Source organism: Oncorhynchus keta, chromosome 31 (assembly GCF_023373465.1).
Source record: "Oncorhynchus keta strain PuntledgeMale-10-30-2019 chromosome 31, Oket_V2, whole genome shotgun sequence".
NCBI classification, from domain to species: Eukaryota; Metazoa; Chordata; class Actinopteri; order Salmoniformes; family Salmonidae; genus Oncorhynchus; species Oncorhynchus keta.
This window is the reverse complement of record NC_068451.1, coordinates 9,555,641-9,583,159: the sequence shown is the minus strand read 5'-3', so window position 1 is coordinate 9,583,159 and position 27,519 is coordinate 9,555,641. Positions and strand designations below refer to the sequence as shown.

General features: G+C 43.7%; 1 protein-coding gene across 1 annotated transcript; it reads right to left on the bottom strand.

The window, feature by feature from the left end:
* Positions 1 to 1,898: 1,898 nt before the first annotated feature.
* On the bottom strand, positions 1,899 to 16,362 carry LOC118364361 (large proline-rich protein BAG6-like). Its single transcript, XM_035745840.2, is given in 26 exon segments — positions 1,899 to 2,480; positions 3,114 to 3,260; positions 3,546 to 3,653; positions 4,023 to 4,223; positions 4,331 to 4,378; positions 4,598 to 4,735; positions 4,926 to 5,050; positions 5,166 to 5,268; positions 5,421 to 5,474; positions 5,632 to 5,801; positions 5,985 to 6,276; positions 6,418 to 6,743; positions 6,893 to 6,965; positions 7,229 to 7,284; positions 7,287 to 7,589; positions 7,739 to 7,795; positions 8,016 to 8,247; positions 11,536 to 11,736; positions 11,952 to 12,081; positions 12,366 to 12,559; positions 12,788 to 12,910; positions 13,048 to 13,119; positions 13,247 to 13,464; positions 14,855 to 14,972; positions 15,063 to 15,156; positions 16,182 to 16,362. Coding segments are annotated over 25 exon segments (3,666 nt in total). The 5' UTR covers positions 15,144 to 15,156; positions 16,182 to 16,362; the 3' UTR covers positions 1,899 to 2,384.
* Between the last annotated feature and the right edge of the window lie 11,157 nt (positions 16,363 to 27,519).

The following is a 27,519-nucleotide window of genomic DNA, read 5'->3' as shown; positions in this document are numbered from 1 at the left end:
TCACAATCAAAAATACAATTTCAAAATTATATTCAGGAAGGTTTGCGGCTGTGATTTCTTCACTGGCACTGGTGTAGTGACTTAAACTGTGATTTAGAGGAAGAAATTAACTGTTTTCCAGCAAACATTAGGGTTTGCTTAAACTTGCCTTTCCTAATCCCCCCCCCCTCCCCTACATTAGATACAGAGCACAGTGAGTTGCAATGCAGTCTTATGACCAAGTAAAAATATGTAACTCGGTGCTGGGTGAGTTACGCCTAAGGCTACATTCCTGCCTTCCAAACAGGATAGGAACAAGGACCCAACTGTGTATTCCCTTTCGTTCTTCTATAGGCTGCCCAACCTGTTCATGAAGGCATCACCATACCTAAATCAGTCTTAACTGGCTTTTTATATTTGAATGATCAACTTAGCACATGTGGAACAAATGTGAGCTGTTCTGTGATGGTAATGTGTTGCTAGTGTATAGTGCCACAAGCTGTCAGTGGTAACATGTTTCACCATGCAAATGACCGTTGGTCACCAACCTGTCGATCTTCAAGGCATTCATAGTTGCTCATCAAACATTTCTGTAGAAAAGCCAACTATAAAAGCTGTGATAATGGCTTGTGTGCCTTTCAGTTTTTTTGTGTTGCGATGTTGGCGGTATGTGCACTTTTCAGAAGCCCTGCGCACCGGGAGGCAAAGTGTTCCCATTTCGAACCATTTTCATTTGTCTGAAAAGAGAAACTCCACCTGACCGGGAGATCAATCGGCCAATCGGATAGCTCAAATCACGGCGTTTATAGCGCTTCAACAACAGTTGAATACTAGCCGACGTAAGATTTAAAAACGTTTAAAACCAGACTACAGAGACTGTCAAAGAATACAGCAAAAATCTGCTGTTTTATGACTGAATTAATGTGACATTTTTTATTCGGCAATGTCAACAATCTTTATTCAACACTTGCAAAACGAAACGCGCTTCCACTCCCGCTGTGATGAATGAGTAGCCAAGGGGATCGACAGCCCTGCGTTTTTATTACTGGCAGGTCGTCTATTTTTAATATTTATGAATATTTAACTTTCTCCGGTCATAGGAACAACACGAATTTGTGAACGAGTAAGATGTGGTGGGACTCGAGTTTCGTCCCCTCGGGTCAGTCTCACCGGAAGAAAAGGAGAGCGCAAGGACAGTGAGAGGAGCACCGTCTGCTACGCTCTCCCTCAGCTGAGATGAATGCCGTGTTCAAAACTACTCGTAAATGTCCGACTTAAGTGCGTCCAAGACCATTGGGAACTCGGGGGGGGGGAATAGGTCCGACTGGGAAAGATCGTTTTGAACGGCCATCCAACTCTGAATCCCAATTCAGAAACTGACATCTTTCTAGACCTCCGACCTGAAGATCGCTGGCGTCATCATTTTACCTAGTTTTTTCCCAAGTTCCCATGTCTCTTGAAAGCACCATGACCATCAGATGCAGGTACCATCAATCCAGTAAAATAAAAATGACTTGCAAATTATTTCAATTTATGCTCAGCGGTGCCTTCCAAATGCTACACCAATCTATGGGTGATCTATTTTGTATTCAAAGCTTAAATTAAATATCTGTTCTAAGAATAATATTGTCAGGGCAGGCATATAGAGAGGGCAGGCATATAGGGGAGTGGGGGGACATCTGGGTTAGGCTGGAGTAGGCTGTCACTGTAAAATAAGAATTTGTTCTTAACGCACGCCTAGTTAAAATAAAGGTTCAATATAGCCAATATGCTGTGATAATGTATTAGGCCCATTGCACCAACCTCATTCTTACAGAACTGTTTTATTAGGGTAATGTAAAAAATAAAATATGTTGATAACTGCCCTAGACAACAAAGGCCGGTACTTATTGTTTCTCCACAAGCACCATTAAACAACATTGTGTACTAAGTTATTTATTCAGCACACTTACATTCATGTACCAAAACAGCATTTACTTTCATCCCATGAAAGCATACTCTTGAAATAAGCCATTTTTATTTTCAGGGACGCTAATGAAAAACACAAAACAGGTTAGATGTATAGGCACGATAATATTGACATGGTAACGCTAAACAAAACGGAGCATTGCAGATGTTACGGTAAAATGTAAAAGTCATCCATAAAATAAAGTCCAAACAAAACTTGTCAAATCAGGTGTGTTCCATCGTGGGGAGGGTGGAGAAAAAAACAGGCGCTGGAAAAATAAAATCAGTACATTAGTCAAAAGTAGATGCAAGGTGTCTATGGTACAACAACACATTGGTAGATTTAACTGCATTCAGTTGTGATACTGAGCAATCCAAAAGTAAAACTGAAGGATGGTGATGTATACAGGTTGGTTATGTTTAAATTGAATCGGTTTGCAAAACAAGATGTGTTTGGGTTATGAGTCTGATGAAAAAGCTCTGTGTGTGTTGGGGAACTGCTGAGAGCTGAAGTCCGGGTCCTCTCTCACTCGCTTCTTTATGTCTTTCTTCACCTGATACAGAGGACAAAGGTGGCAATTACAAAAAAGGTTGTTCAATATATAAAATGCATCAGCTATCATCGTTCAATATTGAAAATCATAACCAGTGGTGCAAAACACTTCAATATAAATAGTAAAACTACTTCACTACATTCCGAAAGAAAACAATGTACTTTTTACTCCAAACAATTTCACTGACACCAAAAAGTACTCATTTGATTTTGAATGCTTAGCAGGACAGAAATTGTCCAATTCGCACACTTATCAAGAGAACATCTCTGGTCAACTCTGTGGCCTCACTAAACACATGCTTTGTTTGTAAATTATGTCTGGGTGTTGGAGAGTGCCCCTGGCTATCCACAAATGAAAAACAAACACATAGTGCCGTCTGGTTTGCCAAATATATAAGGAATTTATATTTAAAAACAAAGACTTTTACTCAAGTATTTTACTGGGTGACTTTCACTTGAGTCATTTTCTATTAAGTTATCTTGACTAGAAAATGGGTACTTTTTGGTACCTTTTCCACCACTGCATTTAACTGTTGTGTCAAAGTCAATGTGTGACATCTGTAATCTTAATAAGAGAAGCCATGGAATGAAACAGCTTGTTTTTCTGTCAGTGAGTGTTAGTGGAGGACTGTACCTGCTCTGCATAGGCCTCTTGGAGCTCAGGGCTGTCAAGTTCCTCCTGCAGGTTGTCTGGGGAAGTGACTGGCCTGACTCCGGCCGTCCTGGCCGCCCTGCTAACGGCGTCGGAGAGGGAGAGAAGAGCGCCGTCCCCTTGTCCGGTCTGAAAACACACACCCTGGTCATACGCTAATCCAACTTTTAGTGCGACAATAAGCCCTTGCACTCAATGTTGAACATAGCATGCTGATACTACAATGATCAGAGTTTATGTTAGCCCTGATATAGCAAGTCTCCCATGTTTTAGCCATGGAGGGTCAACTACAAATACGGCCTGGAAGCATTCTGCCAACAAAGCTTGCAGGATGCCTCCTATAACGGAAGACCTGTGAGATCAGGGCTTGTCTTTTGCACATAAGTTAGTTTCATTCACAGGGCATCTATTTACCTTCCTGCGTTTGGCAGGCATCCCATGTAAATAGGCGTCAGACATGGGAGGCTGGGCCTTCATCTTCCTCTGGGTGATCAGGTCATGTCTGATGATGGGTACCCACTCCTATCACAGTGACGGACATGATCAGAATAACAGACAGACAATTAAACTCACTCGAGAGCCATATAACTGCACACTGGATTTTAAGACTTGAATGGGTTTGGATGCAGATCTGATTAGGCGAAACACTTCCATTGCTGGATCATTTCCTTTCATATTTTCTTTCTCCAAGAAACCAAACTACAAGTCAATGACACTTTTGCAAAAATTCAGTACAAATTCAACTAGAAGCCTGTATGTATTTAAAAAAAAAAAAATGTTAAAGAGTAAACAGCATGTGGACAGAGTGGAAGACAGAGAATGGCAAAGAAACTAAAGTGGACGAGAGAAAGATTGGACAAGTAGTGGGAGAGAGCTGAACAGTGTTCTTACAGCAGGGACGGCAGCAGTCCAGGCCTCAGTCTCTCTACCAGGCTCCTCCCTCCCGCTGGCTTCAGCTGCTGCCATGGCGCCACCCAATGGCGCAGCCCCTCCGGTGGCTCCAGTTTCCCTGGGTTCTGCCCTAGTCTCCTGTGACGACGCCATGGCTTCCTCAGCTGTGGTGGCCGGGGCTGGGGAGTGGGTGGCCTCCATCTAAGGTGGGATGGCGATAGAGAAAAGAGAGTTATGGTAAGAAACAACACACCAAGGTATATCGAGGACAATATAATTAATTTTATAAATACATTTTAAAACCTTACCTCCATGATCTGGGCACGTTGAGGCTCCTGTGCATTAGAAGCCTCCCCCTTGAAAAGAAACCATTTAACGTATATTGCTTGAATGGAATGAGGTAATGGAATCTATGACAGCTATCGTAACTGACAGTTGATTAGGAAATGATGGTATCCACGTGCATTGTTTGATAGTAGTCCAGTAAATGAGCCTTCTAGAACACTAACAGTGTGCTTCAATTTTTATTTTTAAACACTATGACCTGTTTGCGAGATGGTGTGTGTGTTAATTACCTGCTGTGTGTGGACGACATAATGCAGTATCTGGTCCTCTGTGACGGGGATGTGCTCCAGGATGACCTGGAGCCTCATGGTCAGCATACTGGTCAGCCAGTTCACCAGGCTGGGGTTCATGTCAGCCGACAACGTCCTCTGTAACAGGAGAGGGGTCAACACACCTATTTCACCTCCATTTAGCTCTTTTTTTTTGTCAAATCTATAGGAGTATTATAAATCATCTGACAGAGAGAGATAACCTGGATGGAAGGAGGAGAGACATGGAGTGGGAGGTTGTATATCATATCATAAGGAACATTGTGTGTGTGTGCGTGCATGTACTGACTATGCGGTGGTTGATGACAGAAGTGAGGGCACTCTGCTCTCCTCTCAGACAGTACAGGTTAAGGGCCAGACACTCAAACAGCCCCTGGTTGCACATCTGCAGCAGCTGCGGCCCAAACGTGTTGTCTGCAGGAGGTGAAAAACCCCCAGCAATAAGTGACAAAAGCATAGACATTCATAGGCCAGGTCAGATGAATTGCGTCAAATAAAATAATTTGGCACAATGAAGACAGAATGTTACCTGTGCAGCGGAGTATGTGTGTGGCGATACGCGTTAACTGCTGTCTGAAGAAGGACAGGTTGGTCTGAGTGATGTTGACACCCTCCAACACTGCCACTGAAGACTGAAGGACCAAGACAAAGAGAGAAATGTGAGCGACTGATTCACCTCTGACCAACTGGCCACGGGGAGAATTCAAAAGTGACTGGTATTATTGAGCAATTTGAAGACCACGGACTATAAAAGGGGGCAGCGTAAGTGAACTACGGTACTTACAAAGCTCTCTGTAATGTACTCCTCAAGTTCATTGATGAGACCATCAGCAGCAGCCTAGGATCACAGTGGAAATAACAAAGAAAAAGAACCAAAGGGGAGAGATAATGAGACTCATCAAGTAGCTTGTCTCGCCCCATGTGCAGTGACAGTAATTGACGCGTGACCGTAACATCCCAGACAGAGGCGGCTATATAGACGGCAGCCCACTCACAGCAATGTTGTGGTCGGTGGGCTCGCTCCCGTTGAGGTAGTGCTGGGTGAAGAACTGAGACAGCTGGGTTTGGATGCGACCCAGGGGCTGGTTCTGGCCATGGAGCAGCAAGACCAGGTCCACCATGGAGAAGTTCTGACACACCAGGGTCAGTAGGTCTCCAAAGAAACCTGAGGGAGAGAGACAACTGTGTGGACATGGAACAAAAACATTTGAGGAAGAGAGAGCATGGGAGAAAAAGAGGGAACGTGGGAGAAAGAGACTTACTTCATAGACAGAAACAGGAAGAGAGAGCAAGGTTCAAGAAAAAGGGACAGAGAGAAAAAGAAAGCACACAAGACAGAAACTCTTACCCATGGCGTCCCCTGTGCCGGGTGTGAAGATGTTGCTGGTCTCAGAGAGCCTCTGGATGAACTGGGCGATGCTCTCAGTGTTGCTCTGGGGAGAGCCCAGGGAGCCCATCATGGTGGACAGGACCCCCTGTACAATCCCAGTGAACAACTCCGGATTCAGGGCCTCTCCCTGGGCCCCGGCACCGTCCCCCGTGGGAGGGTTAGGGGTGGTCCCGGGTGGAGGGGGGGTGGTATCAGAGGCAGGGGGCTGGGGGGCACTGTTGGGGGGTGGTGGGAAGACTGGTCCGGAGGCCTGAGATGGAGAGTGAGATTATGGATGATGGACAGGGAGAAAATAAAAATGTATCAACCATTCTGTTGTAACAGGCTCTACTGCTCTATGTGTCCTAATCCACAGAATACCCTTGGAACAAACTCCGATCCAGACACTGACCTGCATGAAGTCAGACACTCCTTGGACGAAGGCAGGCACTCCAGGCATAGTCACAGTGATGGAGGGTCCCATGGCCCCAGGAACTGCCCCTGCGGTCCCCAGGAGAGAGCCCAGGAGCTGGGCCAGGTCAGGGGGAGCTCCCTGGGGCATGGTGGGGATGGCTCCGGGCTGGCCTGGGGGAACAGTGGTGCCAGGGGCAGGAGCAGGAGTGGGGATAGGGCCAGAGGAGGATGAGGAGGAAGAAGAAGAGTTGGAGGAGGATGAGGAGAAGGTATGAGAAGCAGAGGAGAAGGTATGAGAGGCAGAGGAGGTGGCTGTTTGACCAGCTGCGGGGGAAAGGAAGAAAGGAACAAAATTAGAGTCGGCTAACAGTACACTTAACACTTCAAACAGAGGATTCACTTTTAGTGTGATTGGTAACTATGCAACCCCCAAAAAAAATACAAATAAGAGGTTTGAAAGGTGGGGTGTATACCCATCTGTCCAGGTATCAGGAGTTGTCCCACCAGTCCACTGATCATCTGATTGAGGGCAGCAGGAGGGAAGGGCTGTGGGGGAGAGGTCATAGGTCAACAGTTAACGTTAGCATATAAATGCAAACATGGCGATGTCATTAAGATTCCAGAGCACTATAGCTTAAGACAATTGGTACTGTCGATGGAAATGCCCACAACGACGAGCAAACACAAATGCCTCCTACTGAAATTCCAAGTCTGACAACTTCTTGTCAAAACTGAAATCTACAACACATTAATCCCAGTCCTGCACTAAACCCATAGGGCATCAAACCCCCTATAACAAACATGCTCACCTGTCCTGGTTGCTGACCCATCATGGTCGGCACGCTAGTCCTCAGGTTGATGGTGGCCCCCGGGTGCCAAAGACGGGTGGAGGGATCCTGGGAGCAAAGGCGGGCCGGGTGAACACCACCCTGGCCTGGGGGGCCCCGGGAGAAGGCGGAGGGGGGGCTGTGGGGGTGGTGGTGGGGGTGTTAGGGCCGGTGGTGGTTGTGGAAGAGGTAGCAGTGGAGCCTGGGGGGGTAGGCTGGGGGGGTTGGCCAGGGATGGCGCCCCCGGTGGCAGCAGCTACAGCCTCGGTGTACTGGGCGATCTGCTGCACGATGGACTGCATGAAGTCTGGATTCATCTGAACACCAGGAGGCATCTGGAAGCCTGGGGAGAGAGTATAAGAAAAGGTTTCTTTGTGCCTTGAATATTGGATTCAGGATCTCTGGTTTACGGGGCTTTACTCTAGTCCGCAGTTATTCGGAGATACAACCAGAGGTACTAAAACATCATCATGAAGTGTTACCAACACTCACCTGGCTGACCCATTCCTGCAACATTTGGCTGTCCAGCAGCCTGAGGAACACCAGAGTCTGTAAACACACACAGACAATGTTTGAACTGTAAACCGTGTGTAAAAACAAATGGACACTATGGTTTAACAAGCACTTAAAAAATAACACCCAAAGGGGTGTAAATGGGAATAAATGCAATGGTAGAGTTATGAACTTCCAATGGGCCATTTGTGGACGAGAAACGGATGGACAAGTTGTGGTAAAGCATTCAATCAGTGGCGGGTACGGGACAACACACCGTCCGTGTTCATCTGCATCATGACCACCGGCATTGTCTGGTGGCTGATCCTGATGACCCGGGGGCCGGGCTGTCCCTGTCCAGCCTGCTGATTGGACGGGGGAGGCTGTGAGGGGGAAGTCTGTCCCTGACCTGGCAGGTCCGACTGGCCGGGGGTCTGACTGGGCTGGGCCTGTCCGTCTGTAGCTGGTCTGCCATTGGACGCCATTGTGACCGTGGCTCCCAGGTTCATCTGCAGATGAGTTTCAAAATGTCATTGAAGTACTGTGTTCCATTGGCAAACTATATCAAATCAATTTAAAACTAACCAAAGTTTACATACACCTTATCCAAATACATTTACACTCAGTCTTTCACAATTCCTGACATTTAATCCTAGTAAAAATCCCTGTCTTAGGTCAGTTAGGATCACCACTTTATTTTAAGAATGTGAAATGTCAGAATAATAGTAGAGTTATGATTTATTTTAGCTTTTATTTCTTTCATCACATTCCCAGTGGGTCAGAAGTTCACATACACTCAATTAGTATTTGATACCATTGCCTTTAAATTGTTTAACTTGGGTCAAACGTTTGGGTAGCCTTCCACAAGCTTCCCACAATAAGTTGGGTGAATTTTGGCCCATTCCCCTGACAGAGCTGGTGTAACTGAGTCAGGTTTGTAGGCCTCCTTGCTCGCACACACTTTTTTAGTTCTGTCCAGGGCTTTGTGAAGGCCACTCCAATACCTTGACTTTGTTGTCCTTCAGCCATTTTTCCACAACTTTGGAAGTATGCTTGGGGTCATTGTCCATTTGGAAGACCCATTTGCGACCAAGCTTTAACTTCCTGACTGATGTCTTGAGATGTTGCTTCAATATATCCACATAATTGTCCTTTCTCATGTAGCCATCTATTTTGTGAAGTGCACCAGTCCCTCCTGCAGCAAAGCAACCCCACAACATGATGCCGTCACCTCCATGCTTCACAGTTGGGATGGTGTTCTTTGGCTTGCACGCCTCCCCCTTTTCCCTCCAAATATAACGATGGTCATTATGGCCAAACAGTTCCATTTTTGTTTCATCAGACCAGAGGACATTTCTCAAAAAAGTACAATCTTTGTCCTCATGTGCAGTTGCAGTGGCTTTTTTTGGGCGGTTTTGGAGCAGTGGCTTCTTCCTTGCTGAGCGGCCTTTCAGGTTATGTCGATATAGAACTCGTTTTACTGCAGATATAGATTATTTTGTATCAGTTTCCTCCAGCATCTTCACCGTTGCTGTTGTTCTGGGATTGATTTGCACTTTTCGCACCAAAGTACGTTCATCTCTAGGAGACAGAACGAGTCTCCTTCCTGAGCGGTATGACTCCTGCGCGGTCGCATGTTTCGACTTGCGTACTATTGTTTGTACAGATGAATGTGGTACCTTCAGGCATTTGGAAATCGCTCCCAAGGATGAACCAGTCTTGTGGAGGTTTACAAATGTTTATTTTCTGAGGTCTTGGCTAATTTCCCCATGATGTCAAGCAAAGAGGCACTGAGTTTGAAGGTATGCCTTGAAATTCATCCACAGGTTCACCTCCAATTGACTCAAATTATGTTAATTAGCCTATCAGAAGCTTCTAAAGCCATGATATTTTCTGGAATTTTACAAGTTGTTTAAAAGGCACACTCAACTTAGTATATGTAAACTTCTGACCCACTGGAATTGTGATATAGTAAATTATAAGTGAAATAATCTCTATAAACAATTGTTGGAAAAATTACTTGTGTCATGCACAAAGTAGATGTCCTAACCGACTTGCCAAAACTATAGTTTGTTAACAAGAATTTGGTGGAGTGGTTGAAAAACGAGTTAATGACTCCAACCGAAGTGTATGTAAACCTCCAACTGTAACTAAATACACTACCGGTCAGAAGATTTAGAACACCTACTCATTCAAGGGTCTTTATTTGTACATTTTTCGACATTGTAGAATAATAGTCAAGACATCAAAACTACGAAATAACACATGGAATCATGTAGTAACCAAAAGAAGTGTTAAACAAATCAAAATACATTTAATATTTGGGTTTCTTCAAAGTTTCCACCCTTTGCCTTGATGACAGCTTTGCACACGCTTGGCATTCTCCCAACCAGCTTCATGAGGTAGCCACCTATAATGCATTTAAATTAACAGGTGTGCCTTGTTAAAAGTTAATTTGTGGGATTTCCTGCCTTCTGAATGCATTTGAGCCAATCAGTTGTGTGGTGACAAGGTAGGGGTGGTATACAGAAGATAGCCTTATTTGGTAAAAGACCAAGTTCATGTTATGGAAAGAACAGCTCAAATAAGCAAAGAAAAACGACCGTCCATCATTACTTTAAGACATGACGGTCAGTCAATACGGAAAATGTCAAGAACTTTTAAAGTTTCTTCAAGTGCAGTCGCAAAAACCATCAAACACTATGATGAAACTGGCTCTCATGAGGACCGCCACAGGAAAGGAAGACCCAGAGTTACCTCTGCAGAGAATAAGTTCATTAGATTTACCAGCTTTAGAAATTGCAGCCCAAATAAATGCTTCAGAGCTCAAGTAACAGACACATCTCAACATCAACTGTTCAGAGGAGGCCTGCAAAGAAACCACTACTAAAGGACACCAATAATAAGAAGAGACTTGCTTGGGCCAAGAAACACGAGCGATGGACATTAACTTGTTGGAAATGTGTCCTTTGGTCTGGAGTCCAAAATGTCTTTGTGAGATGCGGTGTGGGTGAACAGATGATCTCCGCATGTGTATTTCCCAATGTAAAGAATGGAGGAGGTGGTGTTATGGTGTGGGGGTGCTTTGCTGGTGACACTGTCTGATTTATTTAGAATTCAAGGCACACTTAACCAGCATGGCTACCACAGCATTCTGCAGCGATACACCATCCCATCTGGTTTGGGCTAAGTGGATTTATAAATGTGTTTTTCATTTCAACAGGACAATGACCCAGCACACCTCCAGGCTGTGTAAAGGCTACTTTACCAAGAGGGAGAGGGATGGAGTGCTGTATCAGATGACCTGGCCTCCACAACCCCCCGACCTCAACCAAATAGAGATGGTTTGAGATGAGTCGGGCTGCAGAGTTTTTTATTTGACCTTTATTTAACTAGGCAAGTCAGTTAAGAACAAATTCTTATTTTCAATGACGGCCTAACTGCCTGTTCAGGGGCAGAACGACAGATTTGAACCTTGTCAGCTCGGGGATTTGAACTTGCAACCTTTCGGTTACTAGTCCAACACTAACCACTAGGCTAACCTGCCGCCCCAAAATGAAGGAGTGAAGGATGTTTGGTTACCACATGATTCCATGTGTGTTATTTCAGAGTTTTGATGTCTTCAATATTATTCTACAATGTACAAAATAGTAAAAATAAAGAAAATCCCTTGAATGAGTAGGCGTTCTAAAACATTTGACCGGTAATGTACATAAGACAGAAATAATGTAATAGGTGTAAGTGTCTGCTAGGTCACAACAAAACAAGTTTGACAATGGGATACAACGCCAACTAACATGTAGCGGGATGTGATGGTGCACGGCTCCAGGCAAGGACACTGGGGCTGTGTAGTGAGACATTGGCCGGATCACGTGTAAGTGGCGTGGGGCGGGACTCAACAGGTTGCAGCGCAGGTCACTAAGGGCAACCAGGGCATTGCCCAGGAGACGGAGGGCCTCCCCCACCAGGTTGAGAATCCGCTGATCCTCCTCTCTTTCCTGTGTGTGACAAGAAAAGGGCTGAAGCCATTTTCTGAGAATGTGTGTTTGATATTTTATTCAGGTAGTCATGTGGGGAAAGTGACAAGTATTGTAAGAGTCCAACTACAATACAAGGAAAAACAGCAAACGCTCATGACTTTCTATGTCTGATCAGTGCATGTGAATTGTACCTAACCACAAAGCACTGAGGAATGCAGTGGTGAAAAGCTTACGGTGTTGGCGTATTCTGCAGTGGTAGCAGACTCTAGGATAGAGTGTGTTCTCTGGACGAATGGCTGAAGCCTCTCCTCCACCCTCCTCAGCTCTGACAGCATCTCTACCAGCTCTGCTGGGCTGGGGTGACTGTCAAGGGGAGAGGGGATGAGTTATCCTTACATGCATCACAGGTCTTCTAATAACAACCACAATGTCTAAAGTCAAGTCTCATGTGCTGATGTCAATGGGAGATTCTGTGCGAAAGTGAACATTTTGCATGCAGGTCTCAAGTTCTGGATTAAGCCCTATTCTTCTTAATTCACATTAAAATGCCCAGTTTGATAACTTTTGAATTAATCCAGCATCCTTTTTATTCAGTATAGAGCAACAAAAACCATGCAGGACAGCGATAGTTAGCAATAATGTCTTACTTGGGTCCAGCTTGGGCGGCTCCCTCTGTTTGAGTGGAGGAAGAGAAGGATGGAGGGGGAGTAGATGAAGGTGGAGTAGATGAAGGTGGAGATGTGTCCATGGGCTGGGTGGAGGGAGAGGGAGTGGAGGAGGAGGAAGAGGGAGGAGGTGCAGCAGCAGCATCCGGTTGGGTTGAGGTTCCGCTTGGTTGATCCTGAGATTGAGCGACAAGGTAGCAGGCAAGGGGAGGACGTTGCTCAGTCATCTTAATTGAATTACTTCGAACTCAAATAGACCTGCTTCCTGAGACTGCCTAGAATATCTTCAAGTAACATTTTGTCCAAATACTTATGTTTCACGTTTGAGCCAGTGTATTCATTAAAAAAAGGTCTGTACTGTGGGTATTCCTAGTTGTTCTAATCTTTATAACTTAACACCTCACCTCCATCCTCTCGATGAGAGCAGTGGTGTCCCTCAGCAGGTTCTCAGCCAATAGCAGTCTCAGCCTGGGCTCACTCTGCACCGATTGGTCCATATCAATGTGCACATTCATGGAACCATTGCTCTGTGACAGCAAGAGTATTAGTTGACAGCTACTCAACATGTTTATTCATAGCATTTTGTGTATATATAGAAATTGATAGATAAAATCCATAAATGAGGATGTATACTATGTTATAAATCATATATTTGATTTCTTACCCCGGTGCTGGTGCTGACTCTGGCATTCCTAGCATTCTCACCCAAACCTGACATCATTTGCTGGACTGACATCTAGTAAGAGTGTAGTAGACAGTACAGTGCTGATACACACCAGGCGCTCAGGATATCATTATAAACCATAGAACCAAGACAAATTTGATCCAAAAAGGGGTAACACACACACACACAAAAGCTGTACCTGGATCTGCTGAGGGTCCATGACGTTAACGGGGAGGTTGAAGGTCCCCAGCATGACATAGCTGTTGGCGTTGCGGTCGTGTGGGGGCACTTGGGACGTTCCCTGGGAGGTGGTAGAGGAGGGTGGCGCTCCGGCCTCCGCTCCCCCTGACCCAGAGCCTGGCTGGGAGGGCTGAGGGGGGGCCCGCTCCACCAGGTGGATGACTTTTCCATCGACGTCTGAGACAGAGGAAACAGAGAGCAAGGAATATCATCTCTATTCATGTACGAGGACACTGGTGCTTCATCAATCTATCAGGTGATGTGCAAAGCAGCCAAACGGCTTACAGCAATTACATGATGGATACTCAAGTTCTGATGTTGTGCAGTTGTATAATAGGCTTACTGTGCATTACTGGCCTTGAATGTCATGGAATAAGTGAATAAGACTTATTCTATAGATCACATATAGACAAAGATATGACTGTTTGCAGCGTTTCTCTGTTGACAGATGCGTCACTGCAGCTGTGTGCTGCTCCAGATAAAATTGTCTGGACTAATTTCATGTTTATTAGCATATGGCCGTTTTCTATTGGTTCCAGGCAACTCCACAGACAGCATTACCGTAATTGCTGGACTATTAAGCGCACCTGAATATAAACCGCACCCACTGAATTATAAAAAAATATGTATTTTGTACATAAATAAGCCGCACATGTCTATAAACCACAGGTGCCTACCGGTACATTGAAACAAATTAACTTTACACAGCCTTTAAACTAAACACGGCCTGTAACAAAAATTAAACAGTGGCCTACCAAGAAAGTCATTGGTCACCTTCTTCCTCCTGTGCACTGAAACCACTGAAGTCATCTCCTTCGGTGTCGGAGTTGAATAGCCTCAGAATTGCTTCATCCGATGTTGATCGTTTTCATTGTCGCTCTCGTCACTTTCATCCGGAGGCAAATACCCCGCTGAGCTCATGCTGCCCCTTCAACACGCAGCAGTCCAGCCTTTCAAAACCCATTGATGATAGTGGATTTTTTTACAATGCTCCACGCTGTCAGTACCCACTGGCAGACTTGACCATAAGTTGCTCTTCGCATGCGGCCCGTTTTAGTGAAGGATTTCTCCCCACTTGTCATCCAAGCCTCCCACTGAACAAGGAGCGCCACCTTAAATGCACGATTTACACTGATGTCGAGTGGCTGCAAATACTTTGGGCCATCTGATTTTCTTCCCTCTGAAAGGTTTGTTGTCTTTTTGCACTGAGTCAGTTCCTCACGCTGCTTTCCATCGACTCATTAAGGCCAAGCTCCCGCGCAGCAGCTCTATTTCCTTTTCCAACAGCCAGATCGATTGCCTTCAACTTGAAAGCTGCATCATATGCATTTCTCCGTGTCTTTGCCATGATGAGGGTGACAAAATTACTACCGTAATTAGAATGATGGGAAGTTTGAGCATGCTCGATTTACATCACATTATGTGACGGTGCTCAGTTTGTTTTGGCGGCATGAATCTTGTGAAAACGGGAAAAATCCATAAATTAGCCGCGTCATTGTATAAACCGCAAGGTTCAAAGCCTGGGAATAAAGTAGCAGCTTATAGTCCGGTAATTACGGGTACTCACTGTACTCTGTCAGGGTCCTCTCATCCTGCAGGACTCGGCCCTGGTAGATCAGCCTCTGTTTGTCCACAGGGATCCCAACTGAAGTGGCAATGTGCTCCTTGAACTCTTTCACTGTCAACTGAGAAAAAGACACCGGTGTGAGGATTAGGCCTATATCCAGTATATGTAAGGCTACTGTAAAAGCGCTCCGTTGGATATGAGAACGTACCTGTCCGCCTACAGTGTAACTTCGGCTCTGGGAGTCCAAAGTTTTGACAGTCACCTCTATATCAGCACCTGGTTCCTCCATGGTTACGTTTACCCTGTGTGTCAAGTAACAGAGGCAATAGAATAAAGTATCATATCAATGCTGTCATGAATAGCATTATGTAAGGGTTAATCAATGAGGGAAATACAATATGCTTGATTATGGAAAATATATTTCACAGCAGTTTAGATGAGAGAATGATTCTCAACGGTTTCGTCATTAAACTTAAATCAGGCAAACTATTAGAATTTTAGCAAACAGGAAATGGCACAGCGATTTCTGCATAGTGCACCTTTAACACATTTGCCGCTAGAAATGTGTTAATTTGCAGGTAGAAATGTGTTCCACATCCACTGAAGTAGCAAGCAAATGTACTATATTGCTGTAGTAGTTGCCTTGGTAACCAAACCAACAGAGTTACTAGTTAAGCTAACCAAGCCATCAGTCCTAAATTGCTATTATGAAAAATCGAATTCAATAATGTTTTCAATTCGACTTTTGCTATCAAAAATCAGCTCAAACGTAGAAAATGTAAGAATGAACTATAGCCATTGAATTCTACCATTCTGATGTACCGTGCATTATAGGGAATACTGTACGGCCTAGAATGCTCTTGAAGCCAATCAGAAACGAGTATTCAACAATATCCATGGTATAATGTGGCTAATATAATTTCAATTGGGTAATAATTACCTAGCTAACTTTAACGTTAGCTAGCTACTGCCTAAACAAAGATACTGTGTGGTCTAACGTTAACACTCATGGAAGCTGCCATAGTTATCTAGCTAAAATGGCTAGCTAGCTGAATGGCTAACATCCTTGCCTTGAAGCAAACACGGTCAAACAAAACATTTACGTCCGCGTTCTCTTGATATTAACTGTAGATGGAACTTATACAAAAGTGATGGTCCAATCAATTTCTCACGAATATTGACAAAAAACAACAGTGAAACGTGTAGCTAGGTATCTCACATCTACGTTAGCGTTTAGCCAGCCGTTAGCGAGCTAGCCTTGAGCTAACGTTACCATAAACTGTATGAAATCAGCTAACGTTAGCTAGCTAGCTAGTTATTTACTTACTTGATAGCTCCTATCTGTGAAGTTAAATATTCCGATTTCAACTGAATGTTTACCGATTATTCAGTGTGGCATGTAAAGTTAATAGTTCCTCCTATGATGATAGCAACTGCGGTTCAAGTAACGTGACATATGATTAGCTACCAGAACAGCTGTGACGTTTCAAACATACAGTAACAAATGGGACGTGGTCATGAAGTCAGTTCAACAGGTTTAGTTTATATCTGCTAAATGGATTTGCTAGCCAGCTAGATAATATCCCCAGTACAGTTACAGTAATAGATGAAGGTAAAGTGTGGATGTTTTTGTTAAACCAGGCCTGTATGAAATTAGGGGAAACCAAGAGGTCCAAGATCTCATTAACAAAGTGAGACATGATTTCCTCTTTCTTTACAAGGCACCCCATCAAAGTGAACATGGTTTCCAGTTCCAACAAAGGCCTGAGAACGCTGGGATTATCAATTCACAGCTATGTAGTGATTGAGAGAGGAAGAGCCCGACAGGGGATTGAACCAGTAATCCTATATTCATATTACTGGAAGGTGACAGTATAATAAAAGGGAAACAAAGTGCTCCTTTTTACCTTTGTTTGAGTATCGTTTGTTGTTTGATAAAAGATAAGTAGGGGTTGAAAAGCAGAAAGATGTGCCTGTCCTATACAAAAAAAATATATACTATGCAAACAAAAATAGAATCTGCTGGTAAATAAATGCTGTCTGAGTTTGCATGTTTTGGCTAAAGCCAAAATAGGCATGGTACACTTCTGGGAGATGAGCCTGTTGCTGTGTGCATGTTAATAATACTGGCTTCTTCTCTATCTCCTAATTGAACAGAAACTATAATCAAGAGACTAACCACTAGAGCATTTTCTAGTATGTAATATGGTGGATGACTACCAGGAACTAGTTTAGAGAACTGAAATTGGGACTTGAACAGTGGCTCCTACAGCACAGGTGAGCATCTAATAGACACTGCCACAAAAGCCAGCTCTGTGCAGAACCATACATTTAAAAATATCCTTGTGCATCCAGAGATCAGAGCTGCAATAGGGCATGCCACAAAAAGCCTGGACCTCTGGGCAGAGGCAGTACAACATACACAGGGGGTCAAAACCTGGGGTGTATTCATTAAACATGTTCTGTTTCAAAACATTATACAACAGAAAACGTTTATTCGAAACGAAAAACGAGAGTTTCTATTGGACAAATTCTGGTATGTCCCACCCTGTTTCGTTTGCTTCCGTTGGGTTCTTAAACGGTAAACCGCTCCCGTTGCAAGACGTAATGAATACACCCCTGCTGCTCAGGGCAATCGGAAAAGACATGAAGTCACTTTGTAGTTGGACTGAAATGCACCCTTCCATTCTGTTTGTTTTCCTCTGGATTTGAGTAGCCTAGCCAGGAGCCCAACCTGATGTAACAGTTAATGGATTCCAGTCTCCTTGGAGAGTGAACTGATCAGAACATAGATAATGCCTGAACATAAGGTGGATAGACTATGGTAAACTACCTTGGTGGGTCTGTGACTGGAACCCGCTCCTCCTGTCTTTCTTCCTCGGACTCGTCAGTGTCGTAATCTCTTCTCCTCCTCCTCGGTGGCAGTGGCGGATTTAGGCATAGGCGGCATGGGCGCCCTGATTGTAGTTTGTGAGCTTGGTAGGCTACTGCTTGGGAAGGTCTTCCATACCTTAAGGGAAGATTTCGGCAGTTGCTGTATGGTTAGTGAGAAAGTCCATATTGCAAATGTACGGTCCCTTACTAGATGTCCGAAATCGTTTGTAAAATTCACGGACGGCATCGGGCCGAGCGGCAGGGCCGGACCTACCAGGAAGTCATCAAATGAACTTTGTCGGACATTCGGTTTCCGTTTTACAAAAATAATAAGATTTTGGTCATTTTTCCGCTGTCCCGGAAAATCCCACAAGAGGGCATAAGCAATCATATTGCTATTGGACAAAACATCACGATTCACGACGGGGCCTTATCTCGAAAATGGAAAATATTTTCAAGCCGAAACTCGGTGAGCGTAGGTTTGGCATAATGGGCAGTTGGCCCCGAACAAGATGGCGTCTAGGCCTCAACGGTTTTTGAGTTATGGCCATTTATCTGGGATTAAAGGTCCAAAATGAAAATCGAGAAATTATTTTTCCACTTCATGTCAAAGTCAAGGAGCCTCCGGTGTCAATAAAAAAAGAACCAGCCATTTATCTATCGTCATTTAAGAGAAATCGTACAGCGACAGATTGGTGATGTTCACAGATAGGTATTTTTTTTCAACGGTTACAGATCCAGTTGCAGGGTGTTCTTACGAAGTGTGCTGCGGAGCTCTGCGAGATTTCTGTGATTTTCTATGATTTTCTGAAATAACACACACTCACTAAACCCTCCGTAAATAACTCAGTTCTTAACGTAAAGACTTAAAACTTATTTATAGCTTCCTGTGCCAACCGGAAGTGCCTTACATGGTGTCACAGTGGCAGTTTCCAAGGGTTAAAAAGGTCAGAGCTTTTCAAAACTTCATATGTGTGATTAGGCAACCCCCATAAACTTTGTCACTCCATAAACTGTAAGTTTCTCCCAACAGATGTCAAGGAAAAGCTCACTCTCACACACACACACACACACACACACACACACACACACACACAGAAACACAAACACAGCAAGGATGGAGTGACAAAGTGCGGTGCTTAAAGACACACAAAGCCTGCAATGGAATTTCCATATTCTATAGGCCGTGCCGAGTTCAACAAGATGCCCCGCTTGACCGTAGCTCGCTCGGTCTAAGCGCAGCGACCATTAGAAAAGTAGGCCCAAAATGAAGCCTGCCCCACAACGTCATTTGCTTTTGGGTGACAGTGAGAGAACCGTTAGGGTGAGAAGCACAATTCGACCTCAGGTATGTTCCTAAGGTCCTTCCGATATGTGCAAGCCTAACCTTGACCGTGTGGCATTAACCCTTAATAGTTAAAAGAAGGTGTTTACTTCAAAGAGTTTGCATTGACTTCTCTCCCCATAGGAATACATTGCCTGCACCCCTAAATTCAACCTGAAGCCTATGTGGGTTATGAATGTCGTATGAACCTGTCTTCGATGACAGTCCATCAGGCCACTACGAGGTCTACTGTCTCTTGGGCTGTTTCGAGGGGTTAAAAAAGTCAGATCTTTCCAAAACTTCATATATGTGATTAGGCAACCCCCATGAACTGTAAATCAGTCATTTTTCCCGTAAAATTTCAAAGGAAAACTAAATCACACACACACACAGCTTGGAAGTAGGGACCCATTGGGGTGCGTAGAGACATACACTGCCTGCATTAGTTAACCTTGTTGGAACTTTTAAAGAACCGTCGGACCTAGAGTTCCGAAACTTTAGAATCCTGTTCTAGACCTCCGGTCGATAGTGCGTGGTGAGTTACGTGGCTCTAGAAGGTTCTCGGGCCGAGAAACAGCCTCGTACATTTGCAATGATTTCAATTAATTTTTGCATCACGAAAATGACGACATTTAGAAATGTCCCAGAGTCACAAGACTAGGTGCATTGCGACCGTCTCGGCCCATATAGACAGACCCCAACGTTTCTGTCCGATAGCTCATTCAAGGACCCCGTAGAAAGTCATGGAAAAAAGTGGATTTTCAGCACCAATTAGGGTTTTGCTCGGACACCAAATGACCGATCGAGACGAAACTTGGGATTCGGGGTCGCCTCAGCTAGGCCTACACGTAACATAAGAAATGGACCCGGAGCTAGAACGTAACTACGTGTTTTATGTTTTTTTTATGGTTTGAACCGAAAGCGTTGTGAATTTTGGGCCAGCTCTGAAGTATGGTGATAGTTGGCTACTAAACGAGTTGGAAAAAGTGGGTTTAGTGTCAGTTTGTATCAGTTTGGTGTCAGAATGATATCTAATTGACTGATGGACAGTGACTTGCTGGTGACTCTTGTCCATTTGCAATATGTTTAAACAGTGTGGTACCATCACCAAAGTGACATTCTGAAATCAACCCTAACGAGCCAATGAGATGAACCAGAATCACTGCCCAGCCATCCCGAGTTCATCGGGCCAGTCAATTTCACATTCCTGCAGGATTTTTATAGCATGACAAATGTGTGATGTTACCTGCCCATTGAACCATATTGCAAATGCACAGTGACTTTGCAAAAGTGAGAAAACATAAACAAATGGACATGATGAAATCAACACAACGAGTGATGAAAAGGTACAACTATCACTGCTCGGCCATCCTGTGTTCATCAGGCCAGTCAATTTTGCATTTTTGAGCATGTCAAATTTCATATGGTAAATGCCCATTGAAACATATTGCAAATGCACGTGCATTTGCAATATGATTCTATAGTGAAAAACACATCACCAAATGGACATGATGAAATCAACACAACGAGTGATGGAAAGGAACAACTATCACTGGCCGGCCATCCCGAGTTCATCAGGCCAGTCAATTTTGCATTTCTGCAGGATTTTTGAGCATGTCAAATTTCTTATGGCATTTGGCCCCAAAAAAAGTGACTTTTGACTTTGACTTTTGACTTCCTATGAAATCATATTTTAAATGGACAAATCATATTCCTTATGCACAAGTAAAAAAATAAAATAAATTATGATAATAAAATACAACTAAAGTATGTTGATACAGTTCTTATACGTGTGTCATTGACACAAAATTTGAAAGAATTTCGAAAAATGGTCCAGAAAGCACTTTTTTAAGGGTGTGTGAAGTTTTTTACAAAATTCTGACATTTTTGACTTTTGACTTTTGACTTCCTATGAAATCATATTGAAAATGGACAAAACATATTAATTATGCGCATGTAAAAAAATATATTAAAATTGGACAAAAGTATATTCATACAGTTCTTACACATGTGTAATTGACAAAAAAATCTAAAGAATTTCGAAAAACGGTCCAGAAAGCACTTTTTTAAGGGGTGATAAGTTTTTGACAAAAAAATAATTTTTTCAAAATTTTGCTTTTGGATGTTGACTTGGGTTACATTTCCAATATGAAAAACCATGGTGGAGCGGATTCGCCACCTGTTGAATTTTTAAAGTGTTACAACTGGCAATTGCCATATGGCATTTGCAATACACTTTGCATGAATCAACGCCGAATTGGGTGATATTGGACAATGTGTATATGGTTTGTCCGATGCCAATGACTTCCCATTCATTTTTGTCCAATACAGGGGGGTATTCCCTTACACTCAGAAGTACGAGATGGGGCGGGGGTAGGTTGACCTCAGTTCTCCCCACTGGATGCCCGAGGTAGGGGGAGCAGAGGGAATCTATCAAATAGCGCACCTCTAACTTTGTACAGTACTAATGCAATTTGTAATACAATTAGTTGTGCAATTTAGTTTGTGTGTTTCTTGTTTGAAGTGCAATAGTGTAAAAACCAGGTTCTCTTCTTTATAGGTGTGTTTGTGTGATAGGATTTGTGCAATTTAGTTTTATTTGTATGTTTTTTGTTAGCAATAGGGTAATAGTGTAATAATTTGATTATCTTTTCTATTTGTCTTTGTTACTTCTTTTTGATATTTATTAGTCTTATTTTTGTATATATATTTATAGTTTTAAATGTTATGATTATTTATTTGTGTTGTTCCAAATGCAGTCAATCACGGATTACAAAAAGAAAACCAGCACCGTCACGGACCAGGATGTCTTGCTCCCAGGCAGACTAAATAACTTTTCTGCCCGCTTTGAGGACAATACAGTGCCACTGACACTGCCCGCAACTAAAACATGCGGACTCTCCTTCACTGCAGCCGACGTGAGGAAAACATTTAAACGTGTCAACCCTCGCAAGGCTGCAGGCCCAGACGGCATCCCCAGCCGCGCCCTGAGAACATGCGCAGACCAGCTGGCTGATGTGTTTACGGACATATTCAATCAATCCCTATCCCAGTCTGTTGTTCCCACATGCTTCAAGAGGGCCACCATTGTTCCTGTTCCCAAGAAAGCTAAGGTAACTGAGCTAAATGACTACCGCCCCGTAGCACTCACTTCCGTCATCATGAAGTGCTTTGAGAGACTAGTCAAGGACCATATCACCTCCACCCTACCTGACACCATAGACCCACTCCAATTTGCTTACCGCCCAAATAGGTCCACAGACGATGCAATCTCAACCACACTGCACACTGCCCTAACCCATCTGGACAAGAGGAATACCTATGTGAGAATGCTGTTCATCGACTACAGCTCGGCATTTAACACCATAGTGCCCTCCAAGCTCGTCATCAAGCTCGAGACCCTGGGTCTCGACCCCGCCCTGTGCAACTGGGTACTGGACTTCCTGACGGCCCGCCCCCAGGTGGTGAGGGTAGGCAACAACATCTCCACCCCAACGATCCTCAACACTGGGGCCCCACAAGGGTGCGTTCTGAGCCCTCTCCTGTACTCCCTGTTCACCCACGACTGCGTGGCCACGCACGCCTCCAACTCAATCATCAAGTTTGCGGACGACACAACAGTGGTAGACTTGATTACCAACAACGACGAGACGGCCTACAGGGAGGAGGTGAGGGCCCTCGGAGTGTGGTGTCAGGAAAATAACCTAAGGAGATGATTGTGGACTTCAGGAAACAGCAGAGGGAACAGAGGGAACACCCCCCTATCCACATTGATGGAACAGTAGTGGAGAGGGTAGTAAGTTTTAAGTTCCTTGGCGTACACATCACAGACAAACTGAATTGGTCCACCCACACAAACAGCATCGGGAAGAAGGCGCGGCAGCGCCTCTTCAACCTCAGGAGGCTGAAGAAATTCGGCTTGTCACCAAAAGCACTCACAAACTTCTACAGATGCACAATCGAGAGCATCCTGTCGGGCTGTATCACCGCCTGGTACGGCAACTGCTCCGCCCACAACCGTAAGGCTCTCCAGAGGGTAGTGAGGTCTGCACAACGCTTCACCGGGGGCAAACTACCTGCCCTCCAGGACACCTACACCACCCGATGTCACAGGAAAGCCATAAAGATCATCAAGGACAGCAACCACCCGAGCCACTGCCTGTTCACCCCGCTATCATCCAGAAGGCGAGGTCAGTACAGGTGCATCAAAGCTGGGACCGAGAGACTGAAAAACAGCTTCTATCTCAAGGCCATCAGACTGTTAAACAGCCACCACTAACATTGAGTGGCTGCTGCCAACACACTGACTCAACTCCAGCCACTTTAATAATGGGAATTGATGGGAAATTATGCAAAATATATCACTAGCCACTTTAAACAATGCTACCTAATATAATGTTTACATACCCTACATTATTCATCTCATATGTATACGTATATACTGTACTCTATATCATCTACTGCATCCTTATGTAATACATGTATCACTAGCCACTTTAACTATGCCACTTTGTTTACATACTCATCTCATATGTATATACTGCACTCAATACCATCTACTGTATCTTGCCTATGCCGCTCTGTACCATCACTCATTCATATATATTTATGTACATATTCTTTATCCCCTTACACTTGTGTCTGTCTATAAGGTAGTCGTTTTGGAATGGTTAGCTAGATTACTTGTTGGTTATTACTGCATTTTCGGAACTAGAAGCACAAGCATTTCGCTACACTCGCACCAACATCTGCTAACCATGTGTATGTGACAAATAACATTTGATTTGATTTGATCAGGTGTGAGAACTGTATTGAGTGTGAGCGCATAGATATTCTACAGTTTTTGCCTACTCCCTTTGTTATAATAAATATCGGAGCGCTACCATCTGCCTCCTGTGTCAGCATTTGGGTCTCGCTTGTGCCCTTATACATACATTGAGTGATGGGAGAAGTCATTGAGTGGGAACAGACTGGAATGGTAACAAAGAATGACATGTAGCTACAACGTAATGAGGATAGCTAGCTAATACTTTTCTAGCTAGCTACAGTAACTAACATTCTTTAGGTGATACTAACTATATTAGCAAGCTCAGACTATGAAACTCTGAAAATCAGGGTCTAAACAGCTCTCCAATTTAAAATTAAAGCATGCTTTTATAAGAACTATACTTGCCAATGCCATAATGAAGTTGGAGAATAACTTTCCTTGCCTGTAATTACACGGTACACTCATGATCAAAAGGTCAAGGACAATTACCCACGAAACCCAGGACTTTGACACTAATAACTCCCAGGAAAGGTTTTGTGGTTGGCTTCTATGGTGAACATGCTCACTCAGTCTCTGTTAAAATCACAATTGAAACGGTCGCGCACAGTACGTGTTGGTGTTGTTGTCAAACAGCCACTTTGGTGCAGGTGAAAGGATACAAGCCGAGGAAGACCTGAAATCCTTTTCAAGTGTTTCCCCCCTGCTTTTCTGAATAACATCAAATTATTTGTAAATGTAAACTGGTTTATGAGTCTGAAGAGGTGGCTTTCTGCAAAATGTCTAGTTAATTAACTTCCTAACTATTTAAAGCTAGATGACTAGCTGGTCAGTTTCCACTTAAATTCAAATCATAAAGTTAGCTGGCTAACTGAATTCTCACGTGGAAACATGGCAGACAAGGAGCAATTTAGTAAACTCATGAAGATTTAACAGACACTGTCAGCTACACAAATGGAGAATCGTCATCCTGGGAAGAATTGGCTGATTACCTGCGTAGTGTGCCAATCCAGCCATACATTTACGTGTATTTACAATATGTGGATAACTACAAATACTTAGGTGTCTGGCTAGACTGTAAACTCCCCTTCCAGACTCACATTAAGCATCTCCACAACAAAGCTTCCTTCACTCATGCTGCCAAACATACCCTCGTAAAACTGACCATCCTACTGATCCTTGACTTCGGCGATGTCATCTATAAAATAGCCTCCAACACTCTACTCAGCAAACTGGATGTAGTCTATCACAGTGCCATCCGTTTTGTCACCAAAGCCCCATATACTACCCACCACTGCGACCTGTACGCTCTCATTGGCTGACCCTCGCTTCATACTCATCGCCAAAGCCACTGGCTACAGGTTATCTACAAGTCTCTGCAAGGTAAAGCCCCACCCTATCTCAGCTGGCTGGTCACCATAGCAGCACCCACTCGTAGCACAGGCTCCAGCAGGTATATCTCACTGGTCACCCCCAAAGCCAATTCCTCCTTTGGTTGCCTTTCCTTCCAGTTCTCTGCTGCCAATGACTGGAACGAACTGCAAAAATCACTGAAGCTGGAGATTCCCATCTCCCTCACTAGCTTTAAGAACCAGCTGTCAGAGCAGCTCACAGATCACTGCACCTGTTCTTAGCCAATCAATCTACCTCATTCCCATACTGTATTTATTTATTTTGCTCCTTTTGCACCACAGTATCTCTACTTGCACATCCATCTTTTGCACATCTACTATTCCAGTGTTTAATTGCCATATTGTAATTACTTCGCCACCATGGCGTATTTATTGCGTTAACTCCCTTATTTGACCTTATTTGCACTCACTGTATAGACCTTGCTTTCTTTTTTCTACTGTATTATTGACCTGTATGTTTTGTTCATTCCATGTGTAACTCTGTGTTTTTGTATGTGTCGAACTGCTATACTTTATCTTGGCCAGGTCGCAGTTGCAAATGAGAACTTGTTCTCAATGGTGGTGCGCGCTCAATAACGTTTCAATCGGTGACGTCACTTGCTCTGAGACCTTGAAGTAGTGGTTCCCCTTGCGCTGCAAGGGCCTAGGATTTTGTGGAGCGATGGGTAACGATGCTTCGTGGGTGACTGTTGTTGATGTGGTTCGCGCCCGGGTATGGGCGAGGGGACGGTACAAAGGTATACTGTTACACTTACCTGGTTAAATACAAAATAATTGTAAAAATAATTCGATCCAATGGTCGGAGACCGCCCCCCCAAAAACAAAAAAAGAGCACCATTCTGCACTAACTGTAGTTTTTATTCAGACATTTGTAACAAAACATAATCATAACATTTAAAACGATAAATATATATACAAAAATAAGACTCATCAAAAAGTGACAAATAGAAATAAAATAAATACGAATAAAAAAGAATTGGATTATTACAATATTACCCTATTGCTAACAAAAAAAACACGCAGTTGCCTGAGTAGCTCACAAACTAGAATCAGGTCGCCTACTCCGACAAGGTTAATTGACCAACAATCCCACACCGAAGAGTCCGAGGAAGAAAGACAGGAGGAGCGGGTTCCAGTCACAGACCCACCAAGGTAGTTCACCATATTCCATCCACCTTATGTTTAGGCTATATCTATGTTCTGATCAGTTCACTCTCCAAGTAGACTGGAATCCATTAACGTTACATCAGGTTGGGCTCCTGGCTAGGCTACTCTCCAAAATCCAGAGGAAAACAAACAGAATGGAAGGGTGCATTTCAGTCCAAGTCCAAAGTGACTTCATTCATGTATTTTCCGATTTCCCTGAGCAGTAGGGGTGTATTCATTACGTCTTGCAATGGAAACGGTTTACGGTTTAAGAACCCAACGGAAGCAAACGAAACGGGGTGGGACATACCAGAATCTGTCCAATAGAAACGCTCGTTTTCCGTTTCAAATAAACGTTTTATTTTGTAAAACGTTTTGAAACAGAATAGGCTTAATGAATACTCCCCAGGTTTTGACCCCCTGTGTATGTTGTACTACCAGGCTTTTTGTGGCACGCCCTGGAGGCACACGGATGTTTTTAAATGTATGGTTCTGCACAGAGCTGTTTTTTTGTGGCAGTGTCTATTAGATGCCCACCTGTGCTGTAGGAGCCACTGTTCAAGTCCCAATTTCAGTTCTCTAAACTAGTTCCTGGTAGTTATCCACCATATTACAGATTATGTTTTTGTTTGCATAGTATATTTTTTTTTGTATAGGACAGGCACATCTTTCTGCTTTTCAACCCCATACGTATCTTGCATTTATCAAATAACAAACAAGACTCAAACAAAGGTAAAAAGGAGCACTTTGTTTCATTTTATTATACTGTCACCTTCCAGTAATATGAATGTATAATTGCTGGTCCAAGCCCCATTCAGGCTCTTCTTCCTCTCTCAATCACTACATAGGTGTGAATTGATAATCCCAGCGTTCTCAGGCCTTTGTTGGAACTGTTCACTTTGATGGGGTGCCTTGTAAAGAAAGAGGAAATCATGTCTCACTTTGTTTATGAGGTCCTGGACCCCTTGGTTTCCCCTAATTTCCTACAGGCCTGGTTTTAACAAAAACATATCCACTTTACCTTCATCTACTACTGTAACTGTACTGGGGATATTATCTAGCTGGCTAGCAAATCCATTTAGCAGATATAAACTAAACCTGTTGAACTGACTTCATGACCACGTCCCATTTGTTACTGTATGTT